Raw genomic sequence first — 22,595 nt, 5'->3', positions numbered from 1 at the left:
AAAAATGTTCTAGGAAACACCTGCCAACCGAATGGGAAACAGTTACCTTTACAGTGAGCATACGGCATTGTCATAACATAGTCTTCACCTCTATTCAAGAAAGTCAACCGGGCTTCTCCCTCTAATATCGCAGATAATGAGTTTCCTAAATAAAAAAAAAAAAAAAGTATTACATTTCACAAAATTAATCCAACCATATTCCTGCAGTAGAAATATTTAAAATATCTTAATCTCAATGCATGTACCAAAACATGTATTCAGCACCTTCTAACTGAAACATTACTTGATTCATATTCTCAATCTTATAAGACTTAATTTGATTTTTCTTCTTTTGTTTTTTTATGGGCTTTTTGAGACAGGGAGTCTCTGTGTAACCCTGGCTGTCCTAGAGCTGACTTTGTAGACCAGGCTAGCCTCAAACTCAGAGATCCAGCTCTGTCTCCCAAGTTCTGGTATGAAAGACATTTACACATTCAGCCAGGATGTGCCCCCATTGCCTGGCTGAAATGAGTATTTCCAAAAGGCATACCTAAGTATTTGTTTAGTTAAGTCAAATGAAAAATCCCATCATGACTAAGTCCAATATATGTAAATCTAAAGTTTTAACTATTTATAATTGAGTTGATAATTATTTAAATGCTTTAAAAATATGCAGAATTCAAGTGATAAAATGTCATAGTGATTTCTTCTAGCTTGGGTCTCATGTTTTTCTTTCCTTAACATCTAGATCTTTAATGGGGTAGAATTAACGTACAGTGGATGGCCTATTTTAAGCATTAAGTGTACTAGTACGTGGCACTGCATGGAGGAGTCTGGCTTGGTAGCACATACCTCTTATCAACATTTGAGGGTAGACACAGGAGGACTGGGCTCCAGCATCAGCCTGAACCACACACAAAGGTCTTAAATGACTATCTCAAATGACTAAGGGCTGGAAATGTAGTTCTGCTCTTATCTACCATGCCCAAAGGATGGCATGATCCCTGTTCACTTGTCTATCTGCCTGCTTAGGTATACATGTACTCACCCACCTCCTTATCTGTCTAACCCATTATCCTAAACCATCCCTATTATCTCTGGGGAAACAGTGACCTGTTTTCTATCTTTCTATTATTACCAAATGTAGCAAGCATTATATTTTTCAGATTTCTCTATGCTACTGTATCAATCATTAGTTTTAAAAATTTTAAAATCAGTATTCTACAGCTATGAAAAGTCTATAGGAGCTGATGTTGGATATATGCACAGCCGTGACCTTCCCCTGGTTTCCAACCAGCCCAACCTCTGGTAGCTACCATTTCTACTGTCTCTAGATCAGCTTTTCTAGACTTCAACATGAGAGATGCCATGGTTATTTGCTTAATAAGCTACTTCATAAGTTATATATGTATATATAGTCTCCTCAGATGTCTGTATTCAAAGGAAAGCAAATGAGGATTTAAAAAAGAAACATAAAGTACCCTTGTGAAGTCTGGATTCTTTCAAATTATAAAGAAATAAGTTATGTAAGTTATATTACATATAATAGTAATATAGTCATATAGTTATAAGTTATATTACATATAAGTTTCATTAACACATAAAAAGGAAGCAAAATGCAGAAACAACCAAAACATCAAGCATGCACCTGGTGCTCAGAAAGGGATGTCTACAGGGCGGAACAAGGACTCAGTAAAGCCTCTTCCAATGTAGCTGGGATAGTAAGGGAACTGAAGCTTGAGAGGAATAATCTCAATATAAAATATGTGGAACTTTTGGAGAAAAAAATTCAAATCAAAAGCAAAATTGGTGTGGGGAAGGGGGTGTTGAAAAACTAAAGGGACATGCTATGGTGCTCATGACAGAAGCTGTTATACTATAGGTCTCCTGTCACAGACCCGTTTCTGATTCTGACCACTCACATCACTAAAATCTAGATTTCTGTTTACATATTTTAGCTTTTCTTTTTTCACACTTATGTTTGCTTTCTCTCAGGTTTAAAGTCCTTAAATTTAATTCTCTGAGTTTTTAAATATCTTTATAATTAGAAAGCCAAATAATAGCATTTAAAGATAATATTCTACCACTCACAATTTGTAACTATCTTCTTTGAGTTGTCAAAGGCATTGTATTAAGGTTTCCTACCATATTTTTCTTTAGTCCTTTCTGTACTCACAAACATTTTCAGTAGTATGTTATTAGCCCAAGGTTAAATACCATTACTGAATGACCCAGGGCCAAATTGGATTCTCTCTATACTCAAAGACTAGAAATGACAGAGCAATTCCCTCAGGTACACTGAAACAAAACCAGATAAACCGATGAGAGAAAGGCAAAGTAAACGCACAAGGCATGAGAAGGATGTGGTAGGCACTCACTGTGCCCACCCTTAAGTGATGCTTTACATATATGTGCTGACAGGTAAAATATGCCTTTTTATAAGAACTAAAAAGGGCTCAGTTAAAGATGGTGCTTAAATGACACGAAATCCTTGCCAAAAATGTCAAATAAAATTTATTTACAAATGAAAACATATCAGAAACACTACATTTTGGAGAAGCACAGTTTGGGACAAGGCAGCACTCACCATAGAACTTGGACTTAGCCAGGATGCTCCCACTAAGGCAAAACCCATCTTTTCGGTTACTGACATAAAAGGCAGATATTGGTGGGTGATGGGACACCTGGTGAACACAGGAGAAGTCACAACATTTAACAAAACAAGCTTGCTATTATGCTAGTATCTAAAGTTCAAATATGAGCATGAGTAAGAAGGAACAGTTGGTAAGCAACAGAATAAATGTCAATCATTACAGCAACCAGGTTTCTGTCTCTAAGGAAATGTATCCACTGGCATTCACACCACAAGAAAAAAGAGTTCACGTTCAGGTAGAATTGATAATATACCATTTCTAACAAGATTATAATAAAGCTTCCAGAGGGGAGGGTTTTAGGAGTCCCTCCAAGCCTGCCCCCACCCCCACCAACAACAGGCGCACAAAGCTCAGAGTAACCATTCCTTGTGCTGTTAAAAATGTAGGATCTAAATTCTCTTCTCAGAAGTCAAGGATGATCATGGAAACCCATCATCCAGCCAAATGTAAGGAGAACTATAAACTGGTGGAAGCTTGACTAGAGCCATGCAAGAGAGCCAAACGATGACAGCAATGTTCAGCAGTGAGGTGTTTTGTAGTTCCCAGCACCAGAACATTCAGTGCTTGTCAAACCTTACCTAACAGTAAGCTAGAAACAGTGATTTACCAAGTTGGCATTTCTCATAAAAATGTCCCAGCACCTCCAGATCCTTTTCACAACACGCACTTCTCATACCTGTTCAGCAATATAGAAAGTCTTGCTGTTTGTTCTGGGATGAATCCATAAACAACGGAAAGTCTCACCAAGTATAGGATTATATGGTTTCTTCAGTCCCTGGTTTTTTAAAAAAAGAAATCACTCTTAAAATGTACAAACACAGGTTTAAAGTTAAATTATCTTATCTAAAAGACCATCTTATAATGTTTCACAGTAAATAAAATTTACATGAAATAAAAATATAACTTCAATCAGGATTCAGTCTAAATACAAACTTTATAATTTCATGGTAACTACTAGTAAACAATATTAAGATTATACATAAAAAATTCCAAAAGAGAGAGAAAACCCAAGACTATATAGAGATGAAAGAGGGCAATGGGGTGGAAAATGGCCAAACTGTAAGACTATAACTCTGTGAGATGCAGGATATTGTAAGTCACCTCACACGAGCAATGGTTACCTTAAAACAGCTGCAGATGGACGGACCCACACCTGTCCATCCCTGTGCTGCAGGCCGAGTCTGGGCTACTCTGCTTACGGCAAGGACAGCATGCAGCCTTTGAATACAGAGTGCTGGGCTTGGTTTTTACCAGATGGAGGTGCCAGATAACACAGGCTGTTATGTCAACATCTCCATCTTTTGGATCTTTTCAGATAGACCTAAAATTTGATTAGTCCAGGTTCACAGATATAGTTCATAATACTTTTAGAAGTAAAAACTAAAATTTCAAATTGATGTTGTGACGTTCTTTCCATGAAGTTCTATTGTGTATTAGTTCTCACTGCCTGACCAGTACAATGCAAATGTATACACTCTCCTAACTGAGGGAGTGTGAAATCTACTTTAGTAAAACCACACTTCTCTGTGGATAGGGTGATGTCATATCATTAGGTGAGTGGTGGCACCTATCCTCAAATGGCTGCTTCATCTTTCTAGTTAAAGCATTTTGAGTCTCTCATAATTTTTCCCACCGCTGTACTTTCAGACACATTTCTTTTTTTTTTTTTTTTTGGGTTCTTTTTTTTTCGGAGCTGGGGACCGAACCCAGGGCCTTGCGCTTCCTAGGTAAGCGCTCTACCACTGAGCTAAATCCCCAACCCCTTCAGACACATTTCTAACTCATGCTTTCTGACTGTGGTCCTTAGAATGGAATAGACAGAGGAACTAGACCAGAGGAAGGCTGCTCTAGCTACCACAGTAACACGTATCAGTTATCAGAACGATGAAGACCACGGATGATCACAAACATCAACTGCACTCAGACGCTGTTGAGACTCAGTTGTGCTTCTATGTACTTAGTAGCACCAGAGGGCCAGGGAGATGCCTCAGCAGGGAAAGGCACCTGCCTCCAACTGCTGACTTGTTTGATGTGCGAGACTCACATGATGTAAAGAGACCTCCACATATACACCATGGTGCTCACATACCCACACAACATATAAATGTAGAGTCTCTTAAGGGGAGGAAAAAAGCAAAATGTAAACATTACCTTTGGCTTCTTGTAAAATCCTGACAAATACCATTTCACAACCCTCTTCAAACGGAAATATGGATTTTCTTCCAGAGCAGCTCTAAAAACCAAAAGTGGTAAATATAATCATTCTATGCAATCACAAATTCTTCAATACTTTCTATGACTTACAGTTGGAAATGTAATTCATATTCAAAAAACCGGTAAAATGATTATATAAATTTGCTTCTGGAATACTTCTCCTCAGTGCTGCAGAGACGGCTCAGAGCTTAAGCTGCTTGCTCCTCTGGTTGGCCAAGGCCCATCCCTAGTGTCCCGTCCAGTGGCTCACAACTGCCGGTCACTTCAACTCCAAAGCATCCAAGCCCTCTTCTGGCCTCTGTAGGTATCTACATTTGTGTGCACATTCCTCCCCCGACCCCCTCCTACCTGCTACAACAAATATACACATAATTTTTAAAAATAAATCTTTAAAGAATCTTTTTTAAAAATCTGTTTACCTTATCTCAGTTTCTCCTGATTCTTTGATGTACTACCCAGGTCACTGCTGAAAATGTTTTTGAAAATTCCGAACCAAAGTTTCCAAAATGTGGTTCTGTAGAACCAGGATAAACTAGGACCTCTGTGGTTAACTGTGATTAGAAAATAAATACTCTGCTTTTCAAATGGGCTGAAGATGTCATCTCTCAGCTTCCTGTCCAGGCCATCTACTGCCATGCCTCCACAAGACTGGGATTCTCTCAGGAACCATAAACCCAAAAAAGCTCCCCTCCCCCCAACCCTCTTTCTTTCATAGACACAAAGAAATATAGGTTTTTGAGATTTGTGCATCGTGTGGTGCCTTGAAGCCCAGTCAAAGGATGGGTTAAAGGTCTTCAGCTCCACCTGTCATGAAGGATCTTCCGTCACGGTTCACTTGGTTGCATGCAATCTGAACAGTTGGTACTAAGAGAGTAGCAGTACACAGAGGAGAGAACAGGAGGCTGATGGAAGCCTTTCAGATCAAGGATTGTGTGACTACATCCCCGCTACAAAGCTGATGCTTCATGTTACAAGTGTGAAAGAAGAGTTAAGATGATTCCAATCAACAGTTTCCTCAATCATCATTCTGCACCCTTCCTGTATATGCTAGCAGGCTGATTTTCCTCTTGAACAAACTACTAGGGTGCCATCTGCACTGTAGAGAGGAAGTCTGGAGGAACCCTGACTCAGCTTCCCTCTCTAGTAGCTGCTATAAAGTAGCGAGTGTGACTGTTCAAAGTGACTGTTACAGACAAGTTCTTTTCATTTTTGCTGCTAATACACCCATTTATTAGGCCCTTATTTATGAAAAGGTACTCTTGTTCACAAGTGTATCACAGTGGAGTCTGACTTTTGAAGACACACTGCAAGGTGACAGAGCCTAGGTCTAGGTTTGCTGACAAACACAATCATTTGGTTTTTTCTTTAGTAACAACACACTGATAGTTCTCCTCCTAGTTTTAAAATCCTTATTAAGATGACTTATTTACATTTACATAAACCTTACATTTACATAGTTCAAGAGCCAAAGCGATAAAGAAGCCTATTAAATGGCAGCATAGACAACTCGAGCGCACACTGTATCAATTCTGTTTGAGTTCTTCACAGTAAACCCACTTACTCTTGCAGATCCTTTTGTAGTGGTTTAAGTAAGCCAGGAGTTTTTTATTGGGGATGGGGAATAAATCAGTCCTGCTGTGTAACCCTGACTAGCTGTAGGCTCACAGAAATTGCCTCTTAAGAGCTAGGGTCACAAATGTATACCACCATGCTTGGCATTAAGAGCTCTTTTTATTTCAGGAGAATTAATACTTTTATCTACTATATACTATGTAAAGTTTTCCCGTAACAAACCAATAATCTCTTATGATGATAAAGTTTATGATGCCTTCGATATTTACTAATGCAATAATCACTAAGCACAACTAAAAAAACACTGACAACACACACAGTCCAACAGTGCCGTGACACTCAGGAGCGCAGCAGGGAAACATGGATGGTTGAGCACAGAACTGCCATTCCCCAGAGGGTGAGCTGAGGTGCAATTCTTCTCAGGTCCCCTACCTGGGCTACTGAGACAGGGTCTCTCACTGGCCTTGCTGAGTCCAGGAACGTACCTTTTCCCACCTCCCTACTTCTGAGACTACAACTGCATGCCACCATGCCTGGCTTCCTGTTACTTTCTCGAGATATTCTAACTCCATACAGGGATTTTCTATTTCCAGAAGACTCTACTTACTCAGACAGGAAATCAGCATGGTAATAGTAATCTGAAAGTTTATCCAGGAATGAACGAGGCTCCAAGATAAATGTAGGAAGAACCACCCTGGATAGATCCATGCCGGGACGGACTTGCTTGAGCAGAGTCCAGATAAGGCTTTTGTTTTCTTCAGACACAGTTTCTGTTTGAGAAGCCTCACCTGCCTTTAACAAGCAACAGAGCACACTGAAATATTATATTTCTTGTAGATACAGACACATAGACAAGACAGTGAATGATAAAAACATGGCTCTCCAGGACTACTCCAGGCATTATGGAAATGTACAAAAGCCACTGAGTAATAAAATATAGTCTCTAAAAGTAAACACAGGGCTTCAAGAAATATCAAAATAATAGCATGTAAAAAAAGAACTAAAGTATTATTTTTTTGTTCAGTTAATTTTAATTTTTCTATTGAAACAAGGCCTTGCCATGTAGCCCAGGCTACCCATGCTGTATGGTCTAGCCTGCCTTGAAACGTGCAGACTTTCTGCTTCATTCTCGAGTGCTGAGATTACAGAGCTGTGGCACCAGACCCAGCTGTGTGGTTCACTGTTTTATATACACTGACTTCCGTGCACTGGCAAGCAAGTTTTAAATTTATGATTACTTGCAATTTACTTTATAAATGACAATGACATCAAGCAATATCCTATTTAAAAAACAAACATGAAAATGTAAACTGTAAGACCACACTGGCATTCGGGTATTTTTTTGGTTACTGATAAATGCAAATAAAAAATCCAAAATGCACCTTTGAAAAGACATGTGACACATGAATACTCTTTGGGGAAAACAGGCCAAGCAAATACTATGTCTAGTTCTGTGTAGAAATGCTCTAGAGTTGGTGAGTGAGCGAGGCTCTAACAATGGAGTCCTTACCTCTCCCAGTTCTTCGTGGCTCTGCTCCATGTAGGTGGTCTCCTTTAATGGCTCCACGGGCTCAGGGTCGATGTATGAGTCATCTTGCCTTTCTGACGTATCTGTGTCGCTCTCTTCACTTTTCCCTAGCACCTCGTTGTCAGACTCGTCATGTTCCTGGTCGTTCTCTTTGTCGGATTTATCGGAATACATGTCTTGGTCCTTAAAGTGCTGCCTTTCAATCTCACTGTCATTCAACCTTAGTGGGATTACAAGGAAGACAAAGGAAGCTCAGAAGACAAACGCATAAGTGGGAGTAACGTGGCGTTTACTGGAAACTTACTACGTGCTATACATAGTTCTCAAAGTGTTTTATTTAGTTTATTTAATCTTTGAAATTATCATGTTGGGCAACATTCTTCTTTTACAGGTCAGTGGACAAAAGCATAGAGACATTAACCAGAAGCCTGAGATGGTGAGCAGTGACTAACAAAGCTCTGGCCTCTCTACTCTTGGGGCCAAAATAGTCACAACGAAATACAGACTGCACTTGCTACACCTGCCCACCTCCAGCCTCACAACCAGGTTCCTGGAAGCAGGGTCACTACCACGTCTGGTCTGAAGAAAACACTAAGTCAGGATCATCAGGTTCTCAGTCAGTGAAGTCTGACTTCCCACCATGAAGAGCTCCAAAGTAACCCAACATAACTGCTAAGAATCAGATGGGAAATGCTTTGAGCTTTCAACATTTTCTGATAGGCTTAATCGGCAGGGGTAAATTTCCAGGGAACAATGAAAATAACAATTTCAGTTTAAGGGAAAAAAATCTGTAGCCCCAAATGAAACTTTAAATGATAAGAAGAAGGAAGGCTTCCTTTTTATTTCTGTAAAGCAACAAAGGCCAGTTCTCCCAAAACATCCGTGTACTGCACCACAGTTTTGCCAGAAAGATATGTTAGTTTTAACTACAGTGAATACTTCAAGAGGTAAAACCACAAGCCAGGTAAGTTACCACCCAAAACGCGTCCATAGGACCTAGAGAGGCTCAGTGGGTAAGAGAACTGGCCGATCTTCCAGATGACCCAAGTTCAAGTCCCAGCACCCAAATCTCATGTAACTCCTGTCTCAGGGGCCTGACCCCCTCTTCTAGCCCCTGAAGGCACTGTGGGAATATGGAGCACAGACATGCATACAAACAGGCAAACCACACCCATACACATTAAAAAACAAACATAAAAAGCTTCACAGATAGCAGGCAAAATCCAGTGCCATTACAAAACATGCTAAGACCAGGATAGTAGAAGGAAGAGTGAACTCATTGTTTCAATGTAAGACAGCTTCATATGGGATACAATGTTCAAACTGATTTTGAAATGGGATTCTAACAAAAGTAGAAATCATTCTTAATGGAAGGTACATCATGCACAAAAACAAAGGAGATATTCAGCTCACTTGTACCTGGAAGAAAGAACAATGACACAGGCTAGAATAAAGAAAATAAAGCCCTATGCCTGATTTATAGCAATTTTAAAGGTCTTAAGCCATGTAATAATAAGGCACGCAAATTTCAATATTATACACATTACTAAGGTAGTAGAAATGATAGCTAATTTAACAAGCAGGATGGTCTCCAAAATCATTATCAAATTAGCAGTGAAAACCACTTACTGGAAGTTGTCGCCACTGTGGAGGTTGTTAGCACGCAGTAGGCCGTACAGAGTCACATGTGTGCTATCTGAGGAAATGCTCAAGTCATGCTCCTTCCCGTCCCTCATCATTGTACGCTTAAGAAGACCAGAACACTTCAAAGCCAACTCCAAAGCATCCATCCAGCACCTTCCTAAAACACAGATTTAGAAACAAGAAAATTGATGAAACTAACCCTCTTACCTTTAAACATACTGTTTCTTTGACAAGCAAGCACAGGAAACAATTTAAAAGTCCGTCAGTATTTTAATACAATCTTGTTTTTTTTCTTTTTAATAAATGTTTTTTGAATTACAAGCATTTAAAAATCACAATAAATAGGAGACAGCCCGTATTTTGTAAGCATATCTAATCTAAAACAAACTTTATCTCTGAAACCTTAGAACATTAGTATACAGCTTCAAAGTATCAGACAAGGACATAAAACACAGGGAAAGAACATGTTTCTACTGACTGCATGCTATTTCATTGTTGACTGCATGTCTGTCCTCAGGCGTAGCATCCATTCTACCTCCCTGTAGGAAATATTCTGTCAGCTGCACTGTTCAGTCCCAGGCCTTGGGACATTCCACACGTGTTCTCATTCTAGTCACCCCAGCCCTCCTCAGGATTCCCACATTCCTCTCCCAGCACTGGCAACTACTCTCATATTGGTGTTTAGGTTTCAAACATAACAGAAAGCATGTGACACAAGTCCTTGAAGTCCTGCTTATTTTGCTTAACACAAACATTTTAAGCCAAGAAAACACCTATAGAACGCTATCATTAACTACCATAACTGTCAGCATTAATAGCTTTCTTTTATAATTTCAAATTGTTATTAGTGGAATTATGAACTATGTTCATATATTTAAGTACTGTTAAGATTTATATGCACTTGTTTTAAGATCTGGCAAAAAAATTAAACCAAATAAAACATTTTCATATTGAAATCTGATGTTCATACCATAATTTTCTAGTATTATAAGAGTCAGCACTGGAAGGCTGTAAAATTCCTTACAACAAGCTAATATAGATCATAAAATGTTGAGAGTAAGGAACAAATCCATTATCAATTATAAAGCTTTTCGTTATATTGCATATGTATGGGTGTGGTTTGTTCTCTCTGTATTATTTGCCAAGTGAATTACATATCTGGCTACAGAGGTGTGTATGTATGTAATTTGCTTGTATTTTTCTTTCTGATGTAAAATATAACCAAACCAGTGTTACCTGTCCCACAAATGTTAACTTAAAAGTATGAAAGCTTATAGGTTGCCTATCTTTCTTAAAATGATAGCATATAATGAATTACTACAAAGAAATACTATTAAGTCCCCAAGGCATTAATGTGTCAGTGGAAAGTGAAAGAAAATCTGAGCTGCTAACACTGCCTGCCCAGTTACAGGTGTCCTCCTATCAGGGTTCTTGCCTGCAAAGCTAGTAATGTGCTTAGTGTTCTACATAGTCTATGATTACAGAATTTTGCTTCAGCTGTCCTATGAACACATGATTTTCTCCAAGGTTAACACAAAGTAATATGCAAAATAATCCTTTAAAACTGAGATCCAATCCATCAAAGAGCATTTACCATCTGACTCTGAAGTAGCTCGGATAATCAAGTAACTGCTAGGCAAAGGCTGAGTTATGGATCCAACTGCTTCACCTTTGGGACCCTTAAAAGAAAACAGGTGGAACAGGTAAGTATTGTGAAAGGCCAATGATATTTGGCAATGATTATTGTCAGATATTGATTTAGCAGGCACAAATACTAATTTAAAAACAAACGAGCTTTAATTACATCCTCAAGAATGCTGTTTAGTATTAAAGCCTTCCCAACAAACATTCCTCCTTAATAGAAAATTGAACAAATGACAGCATTTATCATTCAAAATTTCTATCTTACAAGTTTTACAACAAGAGAAATAATGTATTCCTAAAAGTTTTTTAAGTTACTGTAAATATAGTTAAAATTCACTAGATAAAGAGAGATGAATTATATATACTGTACTTTATAATCAATTACCATTTGTTTTAAATATTGATAGCAAAAAGCCTTGACTTTTTACAAGCCAAGACGGAAAATTGCTTCATAACTGGTTATTTGAACACACACACACACACACACACACACACACACACACACACACACACACACACACACTACCCCACAGGGAACACTGGTAAGTAATTAGTACCACACCAAAGCTAAATTTAGGTGTGGGGCAGTCCCTAGAACTAAGGTACACTAGGACCTAGAATCAGACTTCCTAGATTTTAATCTTGTAGAAAAACTACTAAAGTAACCACTTTAGTATTCAATCTTTTATGTCTGTCAGGAGAAATCTGTATCCTTCTCATAAGTATGAGGATGAAACAGACTTCACTGAAATACCTCTATGGGTTAAGTTCTTTGCTCCATCCACACATATTTGCTCATATAGCAAGAAAATCTGGAATTAACTATACTAATACAATTTAAATGTTAGAAAGAATTTTCACCCTATAAGCCTAACTAGGTGAGAAATATTATGCTTCTAGAAGTATAAACTAGGTAGATGGACATTTAGTTATAACTCGCTAGTAAAATAAAATTGAATTCTAAAACTCTGTAATCCTAAATTTATTCCTCAATGAATCTAGACTACTGTGATTAACAAGCCTACATCTTCTCCTAGGCACATCAATACTGCCTGGCGCATAGTTAGTCCTTTATTCAAGGTGAACTGACTAAACTCTCCTAGACTAAAGCAATGTGAAGGCTTAAGGTACGGTGATCTAGTTAACGTAAACAACACTGTGGTCTGGAGAACTCCTTGATCATAAATCAGAGAAAGCATCTGTTTTCCCACTTACTTCTGCTTTTACAGCATGCAGGGACCATACTAATACTTTTAGTTATCAAACATTAGTGCTCTATCTTTAAAGAAAGAGCAAACAGGACAACTGATGTTCCATGCACCCCAACTCACATCCTCATCACTACAGGGAAGGCCACAAGAAGTAAAAGTCTCTGTTTTAGACAACCACTCTGAAGAAATTGCACAAACATGCAATCAACATTATACAACTTTAAAAAGAATGAGGAACCACGATTAATAAAAAATATAAATTTAATCTTCAGTGACAAAAGAGAAAAGATGTAATATATTGAGGAAAATTTTCAGAAAAATTGTTTTAGGTCTTAAAGGCAAGAGAAGGGTTTTTGGTGGTGGTGGTGGTGGTGTTTTTTTTTTTTTTTTTTTTTTTTTTACAGAAACAATCTTCTGAGTTTGGCCAGGGACAGAAGGCCTCTTGACTGACTCACGGTACTTCTCACCGTACCTCTACCTTTTACTTCACCAAGTGCTCACATACCTTCACTGCCCAGATAGACTGCTCCAAAGGATGGAAAAGCTTGAAACAAAAGCCATCCTTTTTTGATGGACGTTCGATGATCTCACAAGCATTCAGAAGGACTGTTCCAACCCACTGACCATTTTTTTGCGTTTTATAGATCAGAAGCACTCCAGGTTTCAACACGCACCACAGCTTGGTCCAGCTCTTTAGGGTACCACGAATCTACAGAAAGATAAGTTTATTTTAAAGACTGATAATTCTTCCTCTTTCTAGACTACAGGATAATAGGCTGAATAATGGCCACCAAGAGGTTTTAATCTAAAGCTATATGGCATATACATTTGCACCGAATACATCTTTAGTCAAAAGGCTACTTCATGGCAATGCACTGGGGACAGATGTTGAGCTGACACGGCTCCTGAGTCTCAGAAGCTCAGGTTTTTGTGGACTAGTAGGCCAGCGTTTCAAATACATTAAGTAGAATTCCTAACCTCCTTGATCACTCAAGGGTCATTAAAATAAACTTCCATAGTACTGAAATTATTCTTCTTTGTAGCGGTTGTTACAACTGTAATTTTTGTGAATAAATGACTATTCTTTTTTCATTTTGCTTTTCTGAATGTCCAAGACTTGTCCTAAATATTTGGTAAGTAGTAGGAAGAAGGAAGAACCTCTACCCAGTCCCTAAATGTGCCCTGCTTGGATAAGTGTTCCCAGTCATTACCTGGGTGTGCTATATAAATGTCTAGGAGGAAATCTTTAAATGTAGGCACATGATGTATTTTTATGAAATATTCCTCACCTGAAGCTCTAATGCCACCAATAATTTTATCAAGTGTTCCTATCACTTCCTACCTCTGCACTCATTAAAACTTGTAGCTAGGCAATTCACTGGCTTAACAATGCTGAAGAGGTTGCCTCTATTGTATTTAGGTTTCACTAGAACTGTCTTCACATTTGCTCACTCAGTGTAAATGAACTGTGAATGCACATGAACATGGGGTAAATGAATGTACAACTCCTTAAGGAACAAAGTGGGCAGAATCCTAGTAATCCAAGATATACAGAGTACGGGAGACTGAAGCCAGGAACAAAAAGAGAAAAACAGTCAAGGAGAGGGTGTGTGTGTGTGTGTGTGTGTGTGTGTGTGTGTGTGTACATCTCTGTATATAAATGAGATGGTTAATCAAGAGAATCAAAGAAAAGACAGTTACTCTGATGTAATATTCTTAGAGATGTAACAGTAAAAAAAGGGTCAGCTGTCAGAAATGAGGCCTGTTTTAGAGACAGCCACGGCCTCAGGTGTGGTGGTGCACACCCATATAACCACCTCAGTGTGTGAGAAGCTGAGGCTAGAGCACGGCCATGTGCCCAAGGCTGGCTAGGGCTGCACAGCAATGCCTTGTTTCAAAAGGACCCAGTGTGTTAGGAAGAGGAGGTACAGTCCGTCCATCCTGAGGATAAGTGTGACTCTGGAAAGAAAACAAGTAGGATCCAGAGCTCATGTGCTTGCTCTCAAGAAGAGATAAAGTAAGCTGGAATTTATTGTCAGCACAAAACTGAAGAAGATCCTTGCAGTATTTGAACTGTGGGTAACCACGATGAAGACTCTCACTGTAAAGGGAGACTTGTTCTTGATGTCTCTAGAAGTCACTGGGAAGCAGTTCTGCTAACTCACCTACTTTCAAAGTCAGGAGTAAAGCAGCTGTCTGTCAGGCAGAAATGGGAAAGGACAGTGACAGTAGGAGAAGGAGACAGGAGAACAGTGTGGAACAGCACTCACTGCACAGCACTTTTTTCTTTTTCTTTTCTTTTCTTTTTTCTTTCTTTTTTCTTTTTTTTCGGAGCTGGGGACCGAACCCAGGACCTTGCACTTGCTAGGCAAGCGCTCTACCACTGAGCCAAATCCCCAACTCCAGCACTTTTTAAGCAAAACCTTTACATTTGTATTTTGTTTTTCAAGACTGTAGATCAGACTGGCCTAGAATTCAGAGATTTGCATGTAGACCACGCTGGTCTCAAATTCAGAGATCCGCCTGTTTTTGCCTCCCAAGTGCTGAAATTAAAGGCATGCACCACCACTATCTGGCTTAGGTAGAACTTTTATATCAACTTGTCCTTATTTAATTATAAAATTCCAATCTGCAATAATACCAAATGATAAGTGGAATAATAAAATATTTGTGTAACGGGTTATATTAAACAACATGGTTTCATACTAGTCAAAGTGCCTTAACAAGTGCTGTTCTGGTGCTACTAGAGTTCCTTCTTGTAGGCACATAGGACACAAAACAAGCTTCTCTCTCACTGAGCATCTACTGTTTTGCCTCACACTTTCTCATCCCCATGAGTAAATGCTCAGTGGGAGTTCCAACCCAAGCCCTGACCTTCAGCCAGTCGGCCATGACAATGACAGAGGGGTCTGTGATGGTGCTGAGTAACTCCTTCGTGGCTCTCTTCTTCTCTTCACGGTAATTCTTCTTTTGTACCTAACATAAGTGGAAACAAGACACTCAGTACAAGAAACAATTTCTCACAGTTCCAGCATTTTCAGATAAACTAGACAGGAGTCTTTGACAGCAGGTTAGAATCTGGTCTCCATGCTCACTGCCCCAGCCATCTGTGTCCTTTAAATCACTACCATGCCTTCAGGTGCACACCATCTATAGAAACGCACGGCTTCTGTATTTTTAACATTTGATTTTCTTTGTGAGTTTCTATGCCTACCATCTTCTTTTAACTGTGCCACAAGATTCCTGGCATAAATAAAATATTGGCAGTGTTAGCACCGAGTGCATTGGTGAACTGTTCTGATTCTAAACTCATATCGATAACATTACTTCATTTAATCACCACAATAAGTTTCTCAGGTAGAATTATTATCAGCTTTATTTTATGTTGAAGAAAACTGAGGCAGAGACAGTAATGTGCCCCAAACCACACAGCTAGCAAAGTGTGAAACAGGATCCAGAGGCAGACTGGCTTCCAAAGCTGTGCTCAATGTAGAAATCCTCTTAGCGACTAGCTTTTGATTATTACAAGCAACGCTGTAATTTCTCCCAAATGGAAATTGTGCCCTTTTTCTTACTAAAATCCAAGACAGAAACTAAGAAACTATGAAATCAATTTGCTCAAAATATTAAATGTTTTACTTTTATAGGTAAATTATTTCTTTGAAATATCACAGAAAGCAAAAGTGAACTAATAGTTCTATTGTTTTGTTATTTGGATGGGGAAAGAGTAGTAACCTATTAGTGTCTACATTTTTTTTATTAAACGATAAGACAAACACCTATCAAAGTTAAATTTAATTGAGACTATATACACATAATAAAGTTTAACTGTTAACTGCCTCTAACACCTAAGACTTGTAGTCTTTTACTTTAGGAGGTTTTTACTTATTTATATTTTGTGTGTGGGTGTTTTCCCACCAGCAAGTATGTTTGTGCATTGTATACATGCAGTGTCCATGAAAGCAAGAGAAGCCAGCAGATCTTCAGGAACTGGAGCTACAGAGGGCTGCTAGCTGTCATGTGGGTACTGGGGTCCTCTGGAAGAGCAGCCAGTGCTACTGAACAGGTTTCCTATGAGACTGCTGATGCAAACGCACATAGCACCAGCCATGGAACACAGGCGACTGTGATGGACGAGCAGGGAACAGTCCTAGTAGAGAGCATGCGCTCTTTAAGTTCCACGTTCTATTGCCATTCAGGGAGGTAACCTCCACACTACACATTTCTTAAGATTCTAACTTCTTGTTAGAAATCTGGATTTCATTGTCTCAAAATTCAAGACATGATACAGGTCAAACAAAATATATATTCCTATGAGCCTGGAAGTTAGCAAACTAACTTAAGTGGATGCCAGAAGTGACCACTGGCTGTTCCCCATACAATGAGGTGCTCTCTTTGCTCTGTTAAAGCTGGGAAGAGATACCTACTCCAGAGCCTGTGCTATGAAGAGCTGTGGCCTAAAACAGCCTGCTTCGGAACAGCAGTCTTACCGGCTGACTTCACGGCAGCATAAAAATATGAACACTTTGCATGTGTGCTTGCCTTTCAATCCTCCTGGAGGTTTTTTCCTCTCCTTTTAGGAGGATACACATCAATTTTTCTTATTAGCCCATATTCAAAAACACATGCAAAGCACAATGTCAAAGGATCATCGACTTTGCTGTAAGACTGTGGCTCCTAGTAACACCAAAAGCTGTATCCCTAAGGTCCCACCACACCAACATGACAGAAGCTGAACAAGGAAAGCACCAGTCAATGGGCAATGCCCACATGGACAAGGGAAACCCTCACAGGCCTCAACCCCACACACAGAACTATGTGCAACTGAGGAAATCTGGAATGAGGAGAAGTGGCCTTCCTCAGAGAAGAACACACCAACTGCCTATTCAGTACCAATGGTCAGCCTTGAAAACATACACACAAGTAACATTATATGGACCAAGTAGGTTATATTTAGGACTATACAAACATGCATGCAATAACAATTAACAAAAGAAGAGGCCATGAACTTTCAGGCAAGCAGGGAGGGTTATATGGGAGGGCTTAGAGGAGAGAAGGGGGGGGGGAGAAATATAATTACAATATATATGAAAAGATTAAAAAATAACTATAGAAACTGACCTTAAGAGACTCTTTCTTAGTGAGCTTACTTGAAGTTGAACTGTCCTTTTCTGAGCCATTATAAAGTTTAGATTCAGACTGAGATGAAAATAAGAAGATAATTAAAACTTACATTTATTTTACATACATAAAACTTAACATTACCTTTCTTACACTTTTCCCATTTGCTGCTGTGATTTAAGCAAATGAGGATTTTAATTCAAAGTTTTCCCCACATGGTATTTGTATTTACACATGCATGCATTCACTGTCAAAAATTAATCTGCAACGTGAATTTACTGTTTCTAAATTTTATACAGCATTTCTCAGGGCATTTCTTAGAAAATATATAATTGTCCAGTTATTCTTTTTATAAACATTGCCAAAGCAGTGTTAAAATGACAGTTGAAATATGCTATAAAAGGAGACCATGTAAGTTTTCTTAAATACACAGATACCTACTACCTCAGTTCCTCCATCTTCAAAAATTCAGGTAAAGCCAATTCAATTGTGTAGTTCAACACAGTACTCCTAGGATCTATTTCCTCCCACTTCTCCAGGGTACTTAAATTGTGATTAATGACAAAATTGTTTTTGTTTCTAAGCTTATAGTTAAGAGTTGGTCTTCATAAAACTTTAAAAACTGAACAACACGTGTTTCTGTATTCACTTTACATGTCAAAAAAAAAAAGGCTCAGAGAGGCTAATTTCTCAGACACAATTGTTAACATAGCAGTGACTGGAAACTGGCTCTCCTGATGCCGTGCCCTCAGTCTTTCATTAGGGTACAAAAGCATACATTCGAGAGCTATCTTTATACATTTTAGAACAATAACATCCTATTCCCTCAATTCCCTACAGGTTTTCATTTCTACCATTGTCAGACACAGGACAGCATACTAGCATTCTTAGGAATTCTCTGGGTATACATGACTTGATCCAAATGGTGGCTTCCAAATGGTGAGCAGATACACCTGCATATTACTAGCTTTAACCAAGGATCCTTCACTCAATTATATGACCCATGGTGACAGTACCATAGTTATTCACTGGTGATAAGACAGCCAGTGTACCAGCTGAAGAAAAGGAATGAGCTAAACATTTTTGACCAACTAACAAAATGGAAATGTCATTGAAGCTTATTTATCTTGTTCATGTTAAAAATACCCCTGGTGGTTGGCATGAAAGACCTTTACATAAATGGGGCATAGAAGAGCTTATGATGATGGTAGTAAATTGATAGGAAACAAGCTGAAATTATTTTCAACGCAGAAAACAGAGCTCAACCTGCTTAAACTTTTTTTTTTTTGGGGGGGGGTTCTTTTTTTTGGAGCTAGGGACGGAACCCAGGGCCTTGAGCTTCCTAGGCAAGCGCTCTACCACTGAGCTAAATCCCCAGCCCCCTGCTTAAACTTTTAAGTTGCTGACTTAAGTAGCTTGAAATACCATATTGCTTGTCCTCATGATGATGGCACAAACTCTGATACCAAAACAATTTTCATAATTACTCCTGCTACACAGCTATCTGTTTCCCCAAACCAGACAGCCCCAAAAGATGACACAGCTTCTGTCAGAGGGTGCAGTGCATTACAACTGTCACAGAACTCTACTTCCTACAAACAGGAAGAGCACGTTAGATAATACTGTCTAACGAACAACACTCGCCTCGTTTGTTAGGTTGAATGTTGATGAAATTAGTGGCTGCGTACTACTTACAAGCATTGTGTATGTACCACCTCACGGAATGCTTAAAGCAACGGGAGATGGAGTGGAAGAAAGTTGTACCTCAGATTAAACAGCATCCCAATCATACAGTGAATTCTGTGCCCTGTGAACACTGAGCTTCGTGGTTTTGGTAAGCTCACTTCATCGGGTTATTGCTTTTGAAAGCTCTTCATACAACCAGAATCAATGTGAAAACTTTTCTTTATAAATAAGAGAAAATGTTTCCCCAACAACTGCAAGTGACAACATTTGGTTTGGCTACTACAGGACTCCACTGTCATAAGTTGTTCTGGGGGTTAAATGAGGTGACACACATAAAGTGTTTAGCGTAATACTTGTTATGTGCTCTGATTCAGCTTTCCTTTGGGTATCACACATGTGGTGTATAGATATATATGCAGGCAAAAGACCTATACACATACAAATAAAAAATTTTAAAATTTAAATTTGTTCCCCCAAATTACTTAAATAAGAATGAGTAGGTTATACATTAAAATATTTAGGAACAAACTAGTTACTATAGTTCTCTTGAAAAATGGCAGAATGAGTGAATATTACTAATACCAAAAGTATTAGGAGTTATTCACTATGGTTTTTGCTTGTTTGTTCAGGACATGGTCACATGCAGTCCAGACTGCGCTCCAATTCACTACATTTGAGTTGTTTGACATGGGAGCCACCAGCCATGGGCAGTTACTTAGCAGCTGAGGTGTACCTAGTAGAATGAACATCCATTTAATTTTTAAAATCAACACACCAAATACTCCTTTATACAAAAATCACCATAAGGCCCATTTCTGTTTCCATCATTGGTGTCCATCAAGAGTGCAGAGTTCAGAGGTTGGGGATTTAGCTCAGTGGTAGAGTGCTTGCCTAGGAAGCGCAAGGCCCTGGGTTCGGTCCCCAGCTCCGAAAAAAAGAACCAAAAAAAAAAAAAAAAAAAGAGTGCAGAGTTCAGTCTCCCTGCTGTTTCCTTATCTCTCAAGGTACATATGGACGGCACATGGCTTTGAGACTCTATTTATTAAAGCTCCTGCACAAGGATACTGCTAAACCATATTTTCCACAATTCCAGTACTAAGTGCTTAAAATAAGCCTTAAAAATAATCCTACTGTATTTCAAGCTATGAGCAGGATATGCTTTTCTTTGACTTTAAGTTATAGGTTCTATATAATGAACAGCAGAGCTCAGCACACAGTGCTCCAGAATGCAGCGTCTCAGCATACTGCTTATTTTAAGACAAAGGAAGCCAAGAGAAAAGTGCAGAAGGAAGAAGCCATTCTGACTGCACCTTATCTGTCTCCCTTTGACAGGCCACAAACGAATATGTAATTTTAGGTGGAGAGAATCCAATGACACACAGATACTGAGAAGAATCTCCACAAACAGGCTTGCCTTCTGCCCTTCCTTATCCTCTCTGTGCTGCTTAGCTTTTGTCAACTCATCACAAACTAGAATCATCTGAGAAACACGAACTGAAGGATTACCTCCATCTTGATTGATGACTGATGTGGGAGGGCCCAGCCTGCTGTGGGCAGTGCTACCCCTGGGCTGGCGGTCCTGGGTGGTATACTAAGTAAGCAGGCTTAGCAAGCTGGTAAACAGCGTTTTCTTCTTCAGTTCTTGCCTCAGGTTCCTAATTAAGTTCCTGTCCTGACTTCCCTCAGTGACGGACTGTAGCATGAAGTGCGAGCTCTCCTCCCAGAGCTGCTTTGGTCAGTAATTTATCACAGCAATAGAAAGCCAACTAGAGCACCCTCTGAATGCTTTAAGGAGCTAAGCCCTGGATGAGGAGCTCGCCACCAGACAAGAGCTCTAGCCCCTTTGGTAGCCTTTTTGCTCAATCAGGCCTGTGCTCTTCATCAAACCGAAACATAAACTATATAGGTTTCCCTATTCGTTTCTAAAGGCTCCAACATTATGTGACATTACATTAAATAAATGTGTATATTTTTGTCTTGTTGATATGTCTTTTATTATAGGGATTCAGCTATAAACCTTGCAAAGAATAAAAAAAGAAATACATTTTCCCACCTACATGACTAAACATTTCCCCATGTATGCTATATAAATACACTGTACTGGGGCTGGAAGATGACTCACTTGGGAAGCATGAGGTCCTGAGTTAGATCCCCAGAACCCACACAAAAAGCGGGTGTGTGTGGTCATGTGTGCTTGTAATTCTAACGCTGAAGAGTGGGGAAGCAGAGTCTCTATGCTCACTGTGGCTAGTCTCACCTACCTGGTGAATTCCAGGCCAATAGGAAACCCTGTATATTAGAGAAAAGATGGGTAGTGCCTCTCAAGGTTGTCCTCTACCCCCACATGCCTACATGCACACATGTACCTGCACACATATGCCCAGTAAATAAATGTGCTGTGAAACTTCATCCTAAACATACACCCTGAAGTGATGACTATTCTTAATATTCTTATTCTGTGTTTAGTCTGTACACAACGGCAATCAAAACATGCAGTGTAATCCTTTCAACTATTCCTAAGAACAGGAGAAAACACATAAGGTAGGATGAACAAAGCCTACTGCTAGGACAGCAGACACTTCACTGGCTTAAGAAATAGGTTTCTGAGCCTGGAGAGATGGCTCAGTGGTTAACAGCACTGACTGATCTTCCACATGGTGGCTCATAACCATCTGTAATGAGATCCAATGCTCTCTTTTGGTATGTCTGAAGACAGCTACAGTGTACACACATCAATCAATCAATCAATCAATCAATCAATCAATCAATCAATCTTTAAAAAAAGGAAATAGGTTTTCTTTCAACCTATTTGATACCAAAAACTTTTAAGAAGCTCTCATCATTGCTACTTAATCTTATCAGAAAAAAGTTGGAAGTCAAATCCCTTGACAAATTTTGAAAAACTCATTCAACTTTTATCAATCTATAGATTGCCACTATATAACCCTAGTGGTATCACTCTAGTGGTACTTTTAAAAATATTAACTTAGAATAACCATGTCCTATTTTAATTATAGGACACTACTGTAAAGTTTTTGTTCATCATCTGTTAATGTATATGAAGTGGAAGTTTTTGGTGGTGTCATGTGATGCAGACTCCTGTGGTATTTTGCTGAGGCAAAACCCAGGGGAGGACACATGACGTTTGGAGAGAGTATGCATAGGACTTAATGGACATTGACGGGGCGCTTGCATAGCTAGCTGTGCAACACGTCATTGGTCTCCTACCTTCACTGATCTTGCTTCATTGAAAGAGGCATGGCAGTGAACTGGCAACCCAGCTGGCTCTGGTTATTCCCACTGACTTGCGCAGTTCGGCAGAGGCTGGCTGTTATTTGCTGG

The 22,595-nt window shown here is 39.2% G+C and overlaps 1 protein-coding gene across 3 annotated transcripts in view; it reads right to left on the bottom strand.

Annotated features, from left to right (window-relative positions):
- Window positions 1-22,595, bottom strand: part of Osbpl8 (oxysterol binding protein-like 8) — a 152,893-nt gene that overhangs the window by 28,618 nt on the left and 101,680 nt on the right. For all 3 annotated transcript variants that reach the window (NM_001309455.2, XM_063263481.1, XM_017594846.3), the window contains 11 exons: window positions 17,568-17,645; window positions 15,321-15,422; window positions 12,952-13,155; window positions 11,186-11,270; window positions 9,577-9,748; window positions 7,930-8,167; window positions 7,027-7,211; window positions 4,785-4,866; window positions 3,310-3,408; window positions 2,567-2,663; window positions 47-145 (listed from right to left, as the gene is read on the bottom strand). In NM_001309455.2, the coding sequence (NP_001296384.1) occupies window positions 47-145; window positions 2,567-2,663; window positions 3,310-3,408; window positions 4,785-4,866; window positions 7,027-7,211; window positions 7,930-8,167; window positions 9,577-9,748; window positions 11,186-11,270; window positions 12,952-13,155; window positions 15,321-15,422; window positions 17,568-17,645 (1,441 nt within the window). The remainder of the gene's footprint in view (window positions 1-46; window positions 146-2,566; window positions 2,664-3,309; window positions 3,409-4,784; window positions 4,867-7,026; window positions 7,212-7,929; window positions 8,168-9,576; window positions 9,749-11,185; window positions 11,271-12,951; window positions 13,156-15,320; window positions 15,423-17,567; window positions 17,646-22,595) is intronic.

The sequence above is a fragment of the Rattus norvegicus genome, chromosome 7, assembly GCF_036323735.1.
Source record: "Rattus norvegicus strain BN/NHsdMcwi chromosome 7, GRCr8, whole genome shotgun sequence".
In the NCBI taxonomy this organism is placed as follows: domain Eukaryota; kingdom Metazoa; phylum Chordata; class Mammalia; order Rodentia; family Muridae; genus Rattus; species Rattus norvegicus.
Note: the sequence above shows the minus strand (reverse complement) of the source record. Positions and strands in the feature narration are given on the sequence as shown.